A 15,970-nucleotide genomic window follows, 5' to 3' on the forward strand; every position below is an offset into this window, starting at 1 on the left:
GTTTAATAAAGTTATTTAGTTAGACACAATGTTTAGTTTATTTGCTTGCTTGTTGTACTATGATGCGCTAATTCTTTTTAGACCCCTCCTTGCCTTTCATATTGTATTTGCTGTCTGCTAATACCATAATGCATTTGGGTGTGGCAAGTAAAATGTGGACTTGAGTCAGATGTGCTACACTAAGCCTGATCTACACAGAGGGGAGATTTGTAAGATTTAACAGTGAATCATCATTTGCATGGATTTTACCTTGTGAAGTCCCCGCCTGTTTCGAGGTGTCAATCTGTGTTACGCCAACTACTATTTCCTGCTGTTGTGTTGACTCCACCATTTCCTCAAGGGGTGTGTTGGCAGGTTCTGTTGATGGTCCCCCTCCTGTATGTGTTTTGGCATCTGCAAGCCTTACGGCCACCCTTTCCTTAGCATGGCTCCGCAGGTCATACCAGCAGTTGTGCAGGTCTGATATGGAGCGCTGTGTGACCCCAACAGCATTGATCTTGGATTGGATCCCAAGACATATCTTCCTAGTCACCAACTCTGGGACCTGAAGTGACTGCTTGCCAAACTGTTTGTCTTCGCTCTGGACAACTTCCTCAATGAGGACTTCAAGTTCTTTATTACTGAATTTCAGCTTCCTCTTGCGCCCTTCTGCTTTCTTGTCACCTGTTCCAGAAGCCATGCTGGTGTTCTTGCACAGGTTCTGCTCTCCAAAATGCTTCCTTCGGCTCTACTCCAGCAGGCTGACTCCTCCTCTGTCTGTCTCGTTACACAAGTGTGAGCAATTCCAGCATCACTTCCTGGTTGTGATGTCATCATGCTGCATCAATATTTGCGAATCGCTATTTACGATTTGTTAACAGCGGATTTGCTTTTTGCGATTCAGTAATGCGCAATCGTTAATAGCTATAGTGAATTTTACCGATTCGCAAAAATGTAGTGATTTTTTTAATGCATATACTTTTGCGATTACCAAATAGCAGTTTCTTAAAAATAGCTATTTCGAAATTGCAAAAAGTGAGGTTGATGCATGTGGCCCGAAATTATTTTTATATGTTTCAGCATCAGACAGTAACACAGCTAAATACAAACACCAGGGCCTAGATTTACTGAGGAATTGTGTTGCTCATGTGCCACAAAAGGCGGCACAAGGCAAGACAAGCCATTAACTGGGATTTACTATGCCATGCAAAGTCTCCATCCGTGACTCTGTGTGGTTTAGAGAACCCAAGGTCACACAAGGCAGCACATTTTGCTGTCTTGCGTTACCTTGTGGCAGGGAAGGATTCCATCCACCCACTGATTTTGGTGCATTCCTACAATTGTAAAGAGATGTAAACTCGGGAATGCATAAAACTGTAACGCCTCCCAGATCAAGATGATGAAAAAGCTTGTTAATACCTTTTTAGGTCGAGCCTACAGCACTGCTTTAGCAATGCTTGTTTGGCAAGATTATAGAAAGGCTTTCAAAAGTCTACCCAAACTGCGGATTAGGTACAGTTCATTTTAGCCTGGCGTGTGCACATCGCCAGCCACATCACACACCATTTGTCTGAGCCTCGGCATCAGACTTCAAAGGAATCTGCTCCCCCGCCCCCCCTTCAGACTTCAAAGGAAGCCTCTCCCCCGCCACCCCTTCCCCATGTCGATCTCTTCCTCTCCCTGTTATTCCCATGCTTTTAATCATTGATTGTCTTTGCCTGCAACTTTTTTATTTTGTGCAGTTTTATATAGCACAAATTATAACGCTTTACATGAGCACCCGTTACGTTGCACAAGGACATATTCATTTTTGGTAGGCAGCACGGGGAGATTAAGTGAATTTCCCAGAATCACACTTTGTTGATCCAACGCCGATGCTCGAGCCTAGTTTCCCAAATTCGGCACTTCTGGCCATTACGCCGTCATTTTGGTTCCCAGCCACTATTAACCCTTTCGTTCTCATTCCTATACCCCCGAATGTTATGTGTAAGGGGTGTCAATTAGGTAGGGAGGAGCTTCAGCACAAATGGCCCTACACATCAGCTGCAGTACCCCTATTCAGCTACAGAGACACAAATACATCCACTGCTCCAGATACATGAACGAAAACAATACTAGGGACCAATCTTGGGAGTATCACCTTGGTGGTTCTTTGTTTTATTAAGTTGTTTCTGAGTGCTCAAGTATTTTTAAATCAGTTGACAGAGGTACCACGAGAGTCTGATGTGCCTAGGATCTAACTCCTACTTGCTCCCAGGGCTTCACATTTACCGTCATATTACATTTTGGTGACTATATCAGACTGGGCACTCCCTCTCTCCCCCAGGTACTATTCAGTCCATTTTTTATCTATGCTCTTGCTCGCACCTTTTACATTAATTCTAAATACTTCCAATCTTGCCGAAAAGGGAGCAAAGGAATAATTTTGAAAAGTGTTTTCCCAAGTTCACATAATTTGGCCAAATACATAATATCTCCTCTCTCTCTACACCCCTATCTATCTATCTATCTATCTATCTATCTATCTATCTATCTATCTATCTATCTATCTATTATCTATCTATCTATCTATCTATCTATCTATCTATCTATCTATCTATCTATCTATCTATCTATCTATCTATCTATCTATCTATCTATCTATCTATCTATCTATCTATCTATCTATCTATCTATCTATCTATCTATCTATCTATCTACCTACCTATCTATCTATCTATCTATCTATCTATCTATCTATCTATCTATCTATCTATCTATCTATCTATCTATCTATCTATCTATCTATTTATCTCCCTCACTCTATCTCCCTCAATCTATCTATCGCCCTCACTCTATCTATCTATCACCCTCACTCTATCTATCTATCGCACTCACTCTATCTATCTATCGCCCTCACTCTATCTATCTATCACCTTCACTCTATCTATCTATCGCCCTCACTCACATAAAGAAGTTCAGCCGCAAACCTCGTTTCCAACAGCTTTCTTCCCTCACTCTTCTATTTGGTGGAGACTGTCCTGCCTAGGTGATGACACAAATATTACCATTCCTTGATCCCCCCCGTCTATGATTCATCAGCAATTCCTTGTTCAGATATGGAACTTGAAAGGGATGAGAAACCATCAAGGTCAGTTTTTCAGTATTTCCTGTCTCTGCTCTGCACATTGTTGTATTCTACTTATTGCATATTCCTATGTATGCCTTTCCCCACGTCATGCCTTCTAGTGGAATGCCTTTGCACATTCTTCATTTTCGGAATTTATAGAAAAGGAATGTGTCTGATCTTTGTTCGTTCTTTCCTTTTCTGTATTTTCTACGCCTCATGTTGTGCGGTGCCTTCTGTCACATCTGTCTGGCCAGTGGATGTGTCAGCGGGTATTGATCGGTACGCTTTCTCCTTCTTTTAGTTTCTATGCTCCTTTGTTCATTGTTTTGTTGTGGAAGAAAAGAAGGTATGTTGTATTCTATTCTACTTATTGCATATTCCTATGTACGCCTTTATCCACTTCATGCCTTTTAGTGGAATGCGTCTGCACTGTGATGCACCATGGAATGTTGGGTGCTGGTTGAAGATAAGCCACAGTTATGATGGGGCTGAGCAACCTGCTGGCTGCTCCTGGTGGGGCTTGTTCAAGGCTACTTAACAACTTACAATAAATCAACTAGTCTGGAGTCGATTGCTACACACCTCCTCCTACCTATTATAGGTTTTGGTTAAAAGACGTTTGCAAGGCCAAAGAAAGAGCAATTGGTTGGTGTACTGTTATTATACAGACCATGTCACACCACTGCATTACTATTCTTGTTCTCTTTCTGCACAAATCTTTGCCTTTTGAAATCTCTGAGGGCCAACATGTTCAACTTTTTCGTTAGTACCTGACCCTAACCCTTCCCTGTCATTATTGTCTCTATGTATTGTAGCCTAAATTTATAGTTTCTTAATTGTTGGAAGCGTGCATTTTCATAAATGAAAATCACTTTTCTGTTCATGCAGCTATGTCATTGCTGTAAAAACACCACTAATAAAAATAAAAACTGCAATAAGGTGTATTGGAGCCAAGACAAGATTGCATGTCCCAGACTACAATGATGTGGTATGTTCGACCTGGTCATCTCTGCAGGGTCACTCCCAAATGTTTTGCCTTTTACCCTCCACTTTTTGCTGAACTTGATTTTGTTGGCCTTAGGACTATGCACTTTGCCGCCGATAACCAGTGCTAGCATGGTTGTGCTCACTAAAACATGGTTACACTTGCTTATACCTGGTCAGCATATTTAATTTACTTTATAAGTCTCTTATGGAGTGGTATACCATATAACCAGGGCCTGTAAATCAAATGCTACCAGTGGGCCTGCCATTATGCTTTAATATGGAGAACCCAAAATCAAACACCAGACCTGGGTCAATGTCAGTACAGAAAAACAGGCGGTCCCAGTGGAGAGCCTAATACACAAACATCAGATTACCCATATTATAAATTGGAAAAAAACTATTTAGAAAATTCACTTTTCTTGTTATATTTGCATTATAGTCATGCATCTTTAGAACAACAAATGCATAGGAGCTCTGAGAAGGAAACTGCTAAAAGGAAGTGCTCATTGTGAGGGTTTTAGAAGCGTGAAAAGGGGAGTATATATACAATATTCGCAGTGTCTTTTAAAAAGAAGACCTGTCTGATGGCCAATGAGGCCACAAAGCATTTACATATGCAATCAGATATTAAATACAGTAACACAATTACTGTTATCCCAATTGTGAAACATAATCAGCACGCGCATTTAAAAACAGTCAACGTTTCGACCCCATCAGATAGCAACGTGCATTAAATCCTTAAACCGGGGTCTTTTTCAGGACAAAGGGAGACACCTTATATCCAACTGTTTCAGCGGTGGAATCACGGTACAAATGTGGGCCAAAAAGGCACCTATGCCAGAGGGGAAGAAAGAAGGACGCAACCCTGTCTCATTCGTGGACTGCTTGAGATATCTTCATAGCTGCTTCGACCCAAGACTATCTGGCAACAACCTTCCCTCTTAAAACACCTCCTGCAGCCTTGGTAAAGTCTCTGAACATTTTCCTCAATAATTTTTCGAAGGTGAGTGCTGTCTGGGCTCAATCCACTTCTTGTATCTGAACCGCGCTCTGTGGCTCTTGGCCATAATTTTCAACTTTGACCTAGTCTCAGATGACTAGATGTCCATGGTTGTCCAGTCCTGAGTCAAAATCCCAGGCAGCAAGGTGCTTTAATAGAGTTTGATCAAAGAGCTTAGAAGTAATATTAAGCAGAGAGATCAGACAATAGTTAGTAGGCTAATCTGTTATACTTTTTATATGAATGAGCTTCACTATGGCTCCCTTCCATGAACCTGGGAGGATGCTAGAAATTGTTATCCATTAGAAAAACCCACTTAAGATTAGGCTTCACTTCCTAGGATCCTTCTTACAGAAAATAGATGGGAGACCATTTGGGCTGCCAGCCCTGGAGATTTTCATACTGCAGATTATTTTGGACAGTACCACTGTTGTTTGGGAGTTTGTGATGGCCGCACTGTCAGCTTGGGAGCTAGTCAGAGTCATGAACAGAGTTTCAGGGTTTCCACCACTATAGAGAATAAATAAAGATAAACCATGCCTCCTCAGTTATATGTGCCTCAAGAGAAGTTGGTGAGGTAACTGCAACTGAGTTCACCAGTCGCCAAAAGTGCTCACTATGAAGGAGGCTAACATTAGCTCCCAATTTGAATAAATGAATGAATGAATGAATGAATGAATGAATGAATGAATACACATTTATATAGCGCATGGCTACCCCAGGGCATCCCAGCGCAATTGTGACACCTAATCATTCTTCATTAATCATGGAAAAAGAAAGGCTTTCAGCTGTTTCCTGAAACAGAGATAGTTAGGTTCAAGACGAACAGAGTCGGGAAGCTGGTTCCAGAATTTTGCTGTGTGAAGAAAAAAACGCCGGCCACCCATACGTGCCCGTTTAATCCTAGGGACTGTCAGAAGTTTTTTATTGTTAGATCTGAGTGTCCAGGAAACCTGATATAATTGCAGGTTGAATCAAAGGGGGTCTGTTGCCGGTAGTGGACTTATGGACGTTGCAAACGGCCTTAAACCAGATTCTTTGCTGCAATGGGAGCCAGTGCAACTGACAAAGTGCTGACTTAGCAGAATTGCAATTTGGCACATTCATTAGAAGTCGAGCGGCACAGTTCTGGATAATCTGTAGAATCTTAATAGTTCCCTGCGGTGTGCCCAGGTAGGCCGCATTGGCGTAGTCCAGCTGCGATAAAATAAGGGCTTGAACCAGCAAGCGTCTAGCTTCAAAAGGAAGGAGAGGCAGAATCTTCCTAATCAGACCATAACAGGTAACAGCAACTTTACGCGATTGTACTGAGAAACTAAGATAAAGGTCCACCAAGACTCTTAATTTGTTTCTTTTGAAAAGGGGGAGGTCCAAGACAGCTAGGCCACCAGCGGTCTAAATTAGGGGGAGACGCGTGTCCTAGCATCATAATTTCCGTCTTGGAACCATTGAATCTGAGAAAAGACAGATCCATCCACTCAGATACTTTGTCCAGGCAAGAGGTCAGGTTCTTGTCACTAGTATCATATCGGCTGAGGGACACCACCAACTGAGTGTCATCAGCGTAGGTGGCCAGCTGGACCCCCCAGGGAAGCACAATGTCCGCAAGGGACCTCATGTAGATGTTAAACATGGTAGGGCTTAAAGAAGATCCCTGGGGGACGCCATACTGCAGAGGAGTCTGTTTTGAAAGAACATCTTCTTCAAATACCGCAAAAGATCTATCGGAGAGAAAGGACTGCAACCACTTAAGGCAGTCCCTGCTACACCCACCTCCCTCAGTCTTTGAATCATGATACAATGAATTACCGTATCGAAGGCTGCGCTGAGATCTAACAAAATAATGGCAGCGCAGCCTCCGGTATTCACAATTTTTCTGGCTTCTTCAACCACAGCAAGAAGGGCCGTCTCTGTACCCTGCTTGCTTCTAAAGCCAGTCTAAGTGGGGTGCAGTCCTTTGTTGTTCTCCACAAATGCAGCCAATATGGACTTAACATGCTTTTCGTCCAGTTTGTCAATACCTGGTAATAAAGAAATGGGGCAATTGTTAGCCCAATCCTCAGGATCTAAATTAGATTTTTTTTAAAGAGCTTTAATTCTTGCTTTCTTCCACCATGGTGGAACCACTCCGATAGCAAGGGAGGAATTAATTACATCCCGAATAACTGGGGAGACAATCTAAGAGACCAATTTAAGGGTGCACAGACAAAATATCGACTCCAAAATATCGAATGGACAAAATATCGAGTTAAAAATATCGACAATAATAAAATATCGATAATAAAAATATCGTTGGTCAAAATATCGAATAAAATAATGATAAAAAAATATTGAGTACAAAAATATCGACTCAAAAAAATTGACAAGAGAAAATATGCATAAATAGTCAAAGTTAAAAATATTGATAATATGTAGAAAAAAGGTTAAAAAAAAAAAATGTATTAATAGTAATATAAATTGTAGTTAATGTTTAGGAGCGGGATGTTGGGTTAATAGGGGATAAGGGTGGGGAGTAATTTAATATTAATTAATTAATTAATATATGTTTGTAAATATTTTTAATTAATAATTAATTGGTAATTAATTAATATTAATTAGTTAATTAATTAATATAATTTTGTACATATTTTTAATTAGTAATTAATTGGTAATTAAATAATATTAATTAGTTAATTACATCAATTACATTAATTAGAGTAATTTATTTATATATATAATTTTTATTTATTGTTAATTAATTAATTGGGAAAAATAATATTAATTATTAAATTAAATTAATTACAGCTAATGTGCTAATATATTTACTTTATTGTTATTGTTAATTAATAATTAATTGGTAATTAAATAATATTAATTAATTTTGGGTAAAGGAGTATTTTTAGGGTTTAGGGTCAGTTTTGGTTTTTTGGGTAAAGGGGTATTTTTAGGGTTCAGGGTCAGTTTTCAGTTTTTGGGTAAAGGGGTATTTTAAGGGTTCAGGGTCAGTTTTCAGTTTTTGGGTAAAGGGGTATTTTTAGGGTTCAGGGTCAGTTTTCAGTTTTTGGGTAAAGGGGTATTTTTTGGGTTCAGGGTCAGTTTTCAGTTTTTGGGTAAAGGGGTATTTTTTGGGTTCAGGGTCAGTTTTCAGTTTTTGGGTAAATGGGTATTTTTAGGGTTCAGGGTCAGTTTTCAGTTCTTGGGTAAAGGGGTATTTTTTGGGTTCAGGGTCAGTTTTCAGTTTTTGGGTAAAGGGGTATTTTTAGGGTTCAGGGTCAGTTTGGGGTTTTTGGGTAAAGGGGTATTTTTAGGGTTCAGGGTCAGTTTTCAGTTCTTGGGTAAAGGGGTATTTTTTGGGTTCTGGGTCAGTTTTCCCTACTGTTGCACCCACTGGAGTGGGAATAGTAATTTTAACCCCTACTCTATCCAACGCTTTCCCTACTGTTGCACCCACTGGAGTTGGAATAGTAATTTTAACCCCTACGCTATCCAATGCTTTCCCTACGCTTGCACTCTTTGGAGTGGGAATAGTATTTTTTACACTTCTGGCATCGTACGGTAATATAATAGTTCCTTATTTAATTATAGTATGTTACTATATATATATGTTTTAACAAATAAGATTGTAAAAAATTATGTTTATTATTTTCATTTATTATTTAATTATTATAAGTTAATTTAAGTATTTTTAAGTATATTTTAGTAATTAAATTTGAATATTAATTTAATTTAACACTGTTTTTAATAAAGTCGATATTTTTTACAACTATATTATTGTAAACGATATTTTGTACTCAATATTTTTGTACTTACCTGTTTGTAGATACAAACTCAATATTTTGACTGTCGATATTTTGTCCACAACATTTTTGCAAGTCGATATTTTGTCCCTCGATATTATTTCAGTGATCCCAATTTAAGAATAGAGGGAGGCGCAACATTGGTCGGAGATCCAGACTTCAGATTCTCTAAGAATCTCTGCAAGTTGGATAGAGAGAGAGGAGCAAATTCCTCCAACCTAGCTTGTTGAGAGGGTGGAGGAAGTTGTATATCAAAATCAGTTAGCTGAAACAGCGAGTAGATGTTGAAAACCTTTGTGGCAAAAAAATTAGCAATTTCATCACAACGTTTTTGAGCATTCATCGGGTCAGTAAGAGGGCCGGGGGGAGTAATAAGACATTTAAAATTTTGATAATAGCTGGTATCTGATAATAGCTGGTTTGAGCAAATTTTATTTTACTTTTATAGAACCTAAGTGCTGTTCTATAATTGGATTTACTTAATTCAGAAAAATCCTTCCTCCATTTCCGTTCGGACTGCTTACATGATTGTTTAAGCAGTCTGATTTCGAGGGAATACCAAGCTTTTTCATTAGAGCCAGCTCGATGGCAAAATTCTTTCTTAGGGAGGGTAAGGTCCAAAGAAGACTCCAGCCAACTATTAAAATAATCCTTCGCCTCAATAGGATTAGAGCAGAATGCAGGAGTAGAGTTATTAAGGTTAATTGCCCATCTCTCCACTGAAAGTTTTGACCAAGTACGGCCTAATTTTTTAGTCTTTATAGAGGGTTGTAGCAAATCTCGAGGGGTCCAAACAAAAGATAACAATGAATGGTCTGACCAGGGAACTAAAAAGATCTCATCCAAAATAATATTGTCAAGATTAGTAAAAAAAGGATCGAGCAAACGGCCTAATTTATGGGTAGGGCCCGTCACAATTTGTTTCAATTGAAAGGCTTCCAGGCCTGCCGTGAGATCATGTGAAGGGGAGGTGTCGTGTTCATCAAGGTGAATGTTAAAATCACCAAGAATTGAAAAATTGGGAGCGAGACTAGCGTGATTTATAGCAATATCTGGAAGATCATTGCTAAAGTTAACATGTCCTCCTGGAGGGCGATATAAAAGGATTCCTGAAAAAGTAAAAGTAGGAGAGAAGCCAATAGCAAAAGAGAGGTTCTCACAATCCGATAGAGGACACCTGGTCGATCTACAGCTATAGGTGTTTCTATATATGATGGCAATTCCCCCACCCCGACCGCTATCACAATCTTGTCTGACAATAGTGTAGTTAGGTGGGAGAGCCCGGACCACATCGGCATCAGAGGCCGTATTGGTCCATGTTTCGGTAAGAAAGAGAGCTTCAGGACATCTCTCTTCTAAGAGCAGGCAGATTTACCTTGCGTGCTTAGGGAGGGATCGACAATTAAGAAGTAGCACAGAAAAGGATTTTACTTTTCCAACTTCTGAGGGGGGAGACTCAGAAGGCTTAAATTTAAAATTGCAGAGAGGACAATAATTACATTCCTCCTCCAAGGATATAATATGCATGCAAACATCCCTCATCTCACCTCTAACCCCCAACAGTAAGTCCCTGTAGTAGCAGATGCTGCCAGGAGGGATTCGACCAGGGGTTCCAGCCCCTAGCCCCATCCTGGCGCAGACGGGCTTGCCTTTGGCATGCCCGCTGCGCGCGTCCGCTGTGCGCGGGTGGGACATGCTGGTTAAATAGGCAGTGGTGACTAGAGCGCTAACCTCCCTGTCCCCGTCCTTCACCAGCCGCCTGCACCCTCCACGCAATCGGTACAAACCGTGGTGGACCGGGGTGCACGGCGGTAACAACTGAAGATTAGGCAGGTAAGGAAATGTGAAAATGTCGCAATAATAGCAGAGCCACAGTAAAATTTTTTTTAAAATATCCCCCACCAAGCCGTTTCCGTGTGCAGGAAGCCTGCGTGTGTCAGTAACGCGGCCAGTGCACAGACTGCTTAAATAAGTTAGGCTCACTAGAGCACTAACCTCCCTGTCCCTGCCCCTCGCCAGCCGGCAGAGGAGCAATGGGGAAGCCTGCACCCTCCACACAATCGGTACAAACCGTGGTGGACCGGGTTGCGCGGAGGTAACAACAAAAGATTAGGCAGGTAAGGAAAATGTCGCAATAATAGCATCTAGTACTGCCTTTTTTAAGAGCACATAAATTGCAATAAGCAATCATTGAAGCCTTCATGGCTTCTCTTACAGTAACAGTATTTGGATTTAAATTAAAGCGCTGGTGACTTTTATTCACCACTCTTCTACCCTCCCAACAGTCATCATCAAACCGACCATTCCCTTTCCCCTAGTACCGCTGGCTAGCATAAGGCCACCTTTTGCCAGCTTAAAGTGAGCTAATAATTGCTAGGTCAATCAGCCGTACCAACCTAACGCATCATGACCTACTTCCAAATCTAGGGGGCCTATTTGGATGTCGGGCCGATCGCCACCGCCATGCGAGTGGTGGCGATCCACCCAACATCCTTGCCCGCCCGCCACTCATTTCCCCCCGCCATATTACTATGGCGGGGGGGACCGCTGCGGACGGAAACACCGTCTGCCGCTTTTCCGCCCCGGTCGCCTTGCGGCCGGGCGGAAAAGGGTTTATATGGTGGCGGTGTCTATCAGACACCGCCAACCATATTACAATGGGCTGTCAGACATCCCTGCCACTACTACCAACATCTCACAGTGAAGCTGACTGACAGGAAGAAATAGTGGGTATGCTTGTGAAGTGAGTGTATACTAAAGCATGATGGTGCTGTTGTCACAGATAATGCACCCCCTCACAATTGCACCATCAACACCTCCCTGAACAATGCTTACCTCAGAGGGGCTGGAAATGGGCTGGCAAGTACTCTGGGACTGGGCTCTGTTGTGGGCAGCAAAAGGCCCTGCTTGGAATTGGCCACCAACAAACACCAGGACTCCGCTGTCAGCCATCTTGTCAGCACAGACACACCCCCTCACAGGGAAGCAGAGTCAGAAGGTGCGAAATGAGGGCATTCTGGGAAGGGGGTGTAGCCAAGAGCATGCTGGGACTTGCAGTCACTCACAATACCCACCCGCCCAAATGGCCCAGCAAGCTCACACTGAACCATGCTCACCTCACAAGGGGAGGACTGACAAGAACTCTGTGACTGGGCACTGTTGTGGGGAGTACAAAGCTCCACTGGGAATTGCCCACCACCAAACACCAGGACTCCACTGTCAGCCATCTTGTCAGCACAGGCACACTCCCTCACAGGGAAGCAGAGTCAGAAGGAGGGAAGTGCGGGCATGCTGGGAAGGGGGTGTAGCCAAGAGCATGCTTGGACTTGCAGTCACTCACAATACCCACCCACTCAAATGGCCAAGCAAGCTCAAACTGAACCATGCTCACCTCACAGGGGGGAGGACTGACAAGAACTCTCTGACTGGGCACTGTTGTGGGGAGTACAAAGCACCACTGGGAATTGGCCACCAACAAACACCAGGACTCTACTGTCAGCCATCTTGTGAGCACAGGCACACACCCTCACAGGGAAGCAGAGTCAGAAGGAGGGCAGTGAGGGCATGCTGGGAAGGGAGTGTAGCCAAGAGCATGCTTGGACTTGCAGTCCCTCACAATACCCACCCACCCAAATGGCCCCGCAAGCTCACACTGAACCATGCTCACCTCACGGGGGAGGAGGACTGACAAGAACTCTGTGACTGGGCACTGTTGTGGGGAGTACAAAGCTCCACTGGGAATTGGCCACCAACAAACACTAGGACTCCACTGTCAGCCATCTTGTCAGCACAGGCACACACCCTCACAGGAAAGCAGAATCAGAAGGAGGGAAGTGAGGGCATGCTGGGAAGGGGGTGTAGTCAAGAGCATGCTGGGACTTGCAGTCACTCACAATACCCACCCACCCAAATGGCCCAACAAGCTCACACTGAACCATGCTCACCTCACAAGGGGGGGACTGACAAGAACTCTGTGACTGGGCACTGTTGTGGGGAGTACAAAGCTCCACTGGGAAATGGCCACCAACAAACACCAGGACTCCACTGTCAGCCATCTTGTCAACACAGGCACACATCCTCACAGGGAAGCAGAGTCAGAAGGAGGGAAGTGAGGGCATGCTGGGAAGTGGGTGTAGCCAAGAGCATGCTGGGACTTGCAGTCACTCACAATACCCACCCACCCAAATGGCCCAGCAAGCTCACACTGAACCATGCTCACCTCACAGGGGAGGGGGAGGACTGACAAGAACTCTGTGACTGGCCACTGTTGTGGGGATTACAAAGCTCCACTGGAAATTGGCCATCAACAAACACCAGGACTCCACTGTCAGCCATCATGTCAGCACAGGCACACCCCCCACATGGAAGAAGAGTCAGAAAGAGGGAAGTGAGGGCATGCTGGGAAGGGGGTGTAGCCAAGAGCATACTGGGACTTGCAGTCACTCACAATACCCACCCACCCACCCAAATGGCCCAGCAAGCTCACACTGAACCATGCTCACCTCACTGGGGGGGGAGGGGAGGACTGAAAAGAACTCTTTGACTGGGCACTGTTGTGGGGAGTTCAAGGCTCCACTGGGAATTGGCCACCAACAAACACCAGGACTCCACTGTCAGCCATCTTGTCAGCACAGGCACACCCCCTCACAGGGAAGCAGAGTCAGAAGGAGGGAAGTGAGGGCATGCTGGGAAGGGGGTATAGCCAAGAACATGCTGGGACTTGCAGTCACGCACAATACCCACCCGCCCGAATGGCCAGCAAGCTCACACTGAACCATGCTCACCTCAGGGGGGGAGGACTGACAAGAACTCTGTGACTTGGCACTGTTGTGGGGAGTACAAAGCTCCACTGGGAATTGGCCACCAATAAACACCAGGACTCCACTGTCATCCATCTTATAAGCACAGGCACACACCCTCACAGGGAAGCAGAGTCGAATGTTAACAGGGATCACCCTCCTGTGTCGGCAACCTGATGGCCCTTGAGTAACAATGACCACGTACATGGAAATCCATACATGAGCTGGGTATGTGCACACATCAACATGCACATTGAAAGGCTTCATGCTGGCAGGACAATGTGCTACCACAACATCAATCTCTGTCTGTGATGACTGAAGACAATGCAGTGCTCAGGCATGCATCCTGACGTCACGTTGCAAATGTCATGTATATAAAACATTGTTATAAAGATCAAGGAGGGGTGAATGGTCTACTCTTCCTGTGTAACCTGGTTCATAACTATTGTGTTGCCTCCATTGGAAGCCTCACATATGTACACATGCGTAGTGCGTGATATCATGTTGTTCCGCATCAGTGTACTGAAGCAGCAGCATCATTGGTTCTACCTTTTTGCAAATATGCTGTGCCTCCAATTGGAGGTAACCTTGCTGGTTCCCCAGCAGTGCCCAGAGGAGAAAACTGGGAGTGTGTGTTTGTGCTCAAGTGCTGTGACTCAAAAGCACACACAACACCCAAAGGCATAGGTAAGATGTTGTGTGTGTGGATCCAGCTACTGGTCAACCGCACCAGGGTTGGTCACTTTTGGTCAACATGTAGCAGCCCTATGTGATCCTAGAGCTAAGATCTCCTCTGGACACTACTGGGAAAGGAGCCAGTCTGCCACCAGGTGGAGGCACATCATATTTGCAGTAAAGGTGAACCAAAGTAAATGCAGCTACAGTACACTGAGGCGGCAATCCAAGAAGCACGGCCCCATTCCTGTATACGTATAGGAGGGAATTTACTAAGGAATGAAATCATGTAATTACCATGGCTGCACAAGATGAGTGATCCCTTGCCCCCTCCTTCATTGTTAGTGCTACCCATTGAAGATGAATGCATCAGTGCCTCTTCCTCCCTCCCTGTTGCAACATACATAGTTTAACCATTGATGTCTGTAGTAACATAACTGACTATGTCTATCTCTTCCAAACACAGGTGCCACTGGGGAAACAGAAGCAATTGAGGATGAGTCACTGGCCCAGACTCTGGTAGAGGATGAGCTCTCTGGTGTGGACCTGGCTCTTTCCTCTTCAGATGACGAACATCAACCTGGCACCTCCTGTGTGAGTCTTCAGGCAGCCCCACAATCAGAAACACCTGCACCCCCTGCAGCCACGCCAACACCATCTGGCCACAGACCTAACACCCCCGCCAACACGGAAAGACCTAGGAGACCAAGTTCAAGCAGCACAGAGGGCCCGGCCACCCAGGATGCTACGAACAATGACACCAGTAGCAACACCCAAGGGGCCCCTGGGTCAACTGTGCCTGCCACCACAGGTACAGGTCGTGTGTCTAGGGGTGGTGGGAGCGGTCTTAGGCAGAGGTCACAGTCTGCAGAGGGGCCTGGACTACCTGATGACCCCCAACTGGTACGCATCTTAGATGCGTACCAGGATAGCACCGGTGGATTCAGCCCGGTAGTGGGGGTCCTGAAGGACATGCAACGGGAGGAGGCTGGCCATCGTGCATGCATGGAGACCAAGTGGGACAAAGTCACTGGGGTGCTCAGTGACATATTGACTTGTCTCCGCCAGAACAGCACAAATATGTCCACACCTCCCTGTGTGCCGACAACATCTCTTGCAACAACATCTGCAAATGCCACAGGGAGGGAGGATGAATGTGGTGGAGAGTCTGATGCAACATCGGCGCCTGCTCCTGAGGATCCCCCCGAGAAGAAGAGGAGGGGTCGTCCGAAGAAGGACAAGTGAGCCACAGTTGTCCCTTCACATCGCCCAGGAACCCAGTACCTGTTTTGGATATGGGTCTTTGTGTGCAAAGCGTTCACCTTGTTGCACATGACACAAATCCCCAACATGACATGGAGGGTCCATGTTGTACTAATGTAGAAGATGAATGTGGACTTCACTCTGGACATTTCATCTACCAATACTTCAAACTCATCTGTGAACTTTGGATTCTAAACCTCATGTACAGCACTATCTCCACACATGTATGTAAATAAACTCACCAACCATTACACTATACTTGCCTATGTTGTGATTAAAACTTGGGATGTGTCATGGAGATGATGAAATGGCGAAGTACACAGTGCATGCCGACTACTACAGCAACATCATTGCCATTATGTGACTCATGTTGATGTGAGAC

At 44.2% G+C, this 15,970-nt stretch overlaps 1 protein-coding gene across 1 annotated transcript; it reads left to right on the forward strand.

Annotated features, from left to right (window-relative positions):
- The first annotated feature begins 677 nt into the window (after positions 1-677).
- Positions 678-15,570, forward strand: LOC147730940 (uncharacterized). Its single transcript, XM_086954127.1, has 2 exons — positions 678-774; positions 14,792-15,570. Exons 1-2 carry the CDS (start codon positions 678-680, stop codon positions 15,568-15,570), a joined length of 876 nt encoding a protein of 291 aa, XP_086810253.1.
- Positions 15,571-15,970: the final 400 nt, after the last annotated feature.

This window comes from Lissotriton vulgaris, chromosome 2_1, assembly GCF_964263255.1.
Source record: "Lissotriton vulgaris chromosome 2_1, aLisVul1.2, whole genome shotgun sequence".
Classification (NCBI taxonomy): domain Eukaryota; kingdom Metazoa; phylum Chordata; class Amphibia; order Caudata; family Salamandridae; genus Lissotriton; species Lissotriton vulgaris.

Coding starts and splice junctions, on each gene's coding strand:
- LOC147730940 (XM_086954127.1), top strand. CDS start 678: ATGCTGGTGTTCTTGCACAGGTTCTGCTCTCCAAAATGCTTCCTTCGG. Junction 775..14,791: donor GTCTGTCTCGTTACACAAGT/GTGAGCAATTCC, acceptor TTCCAAACACAG/GTGCCACTGGGGAAACAGAA.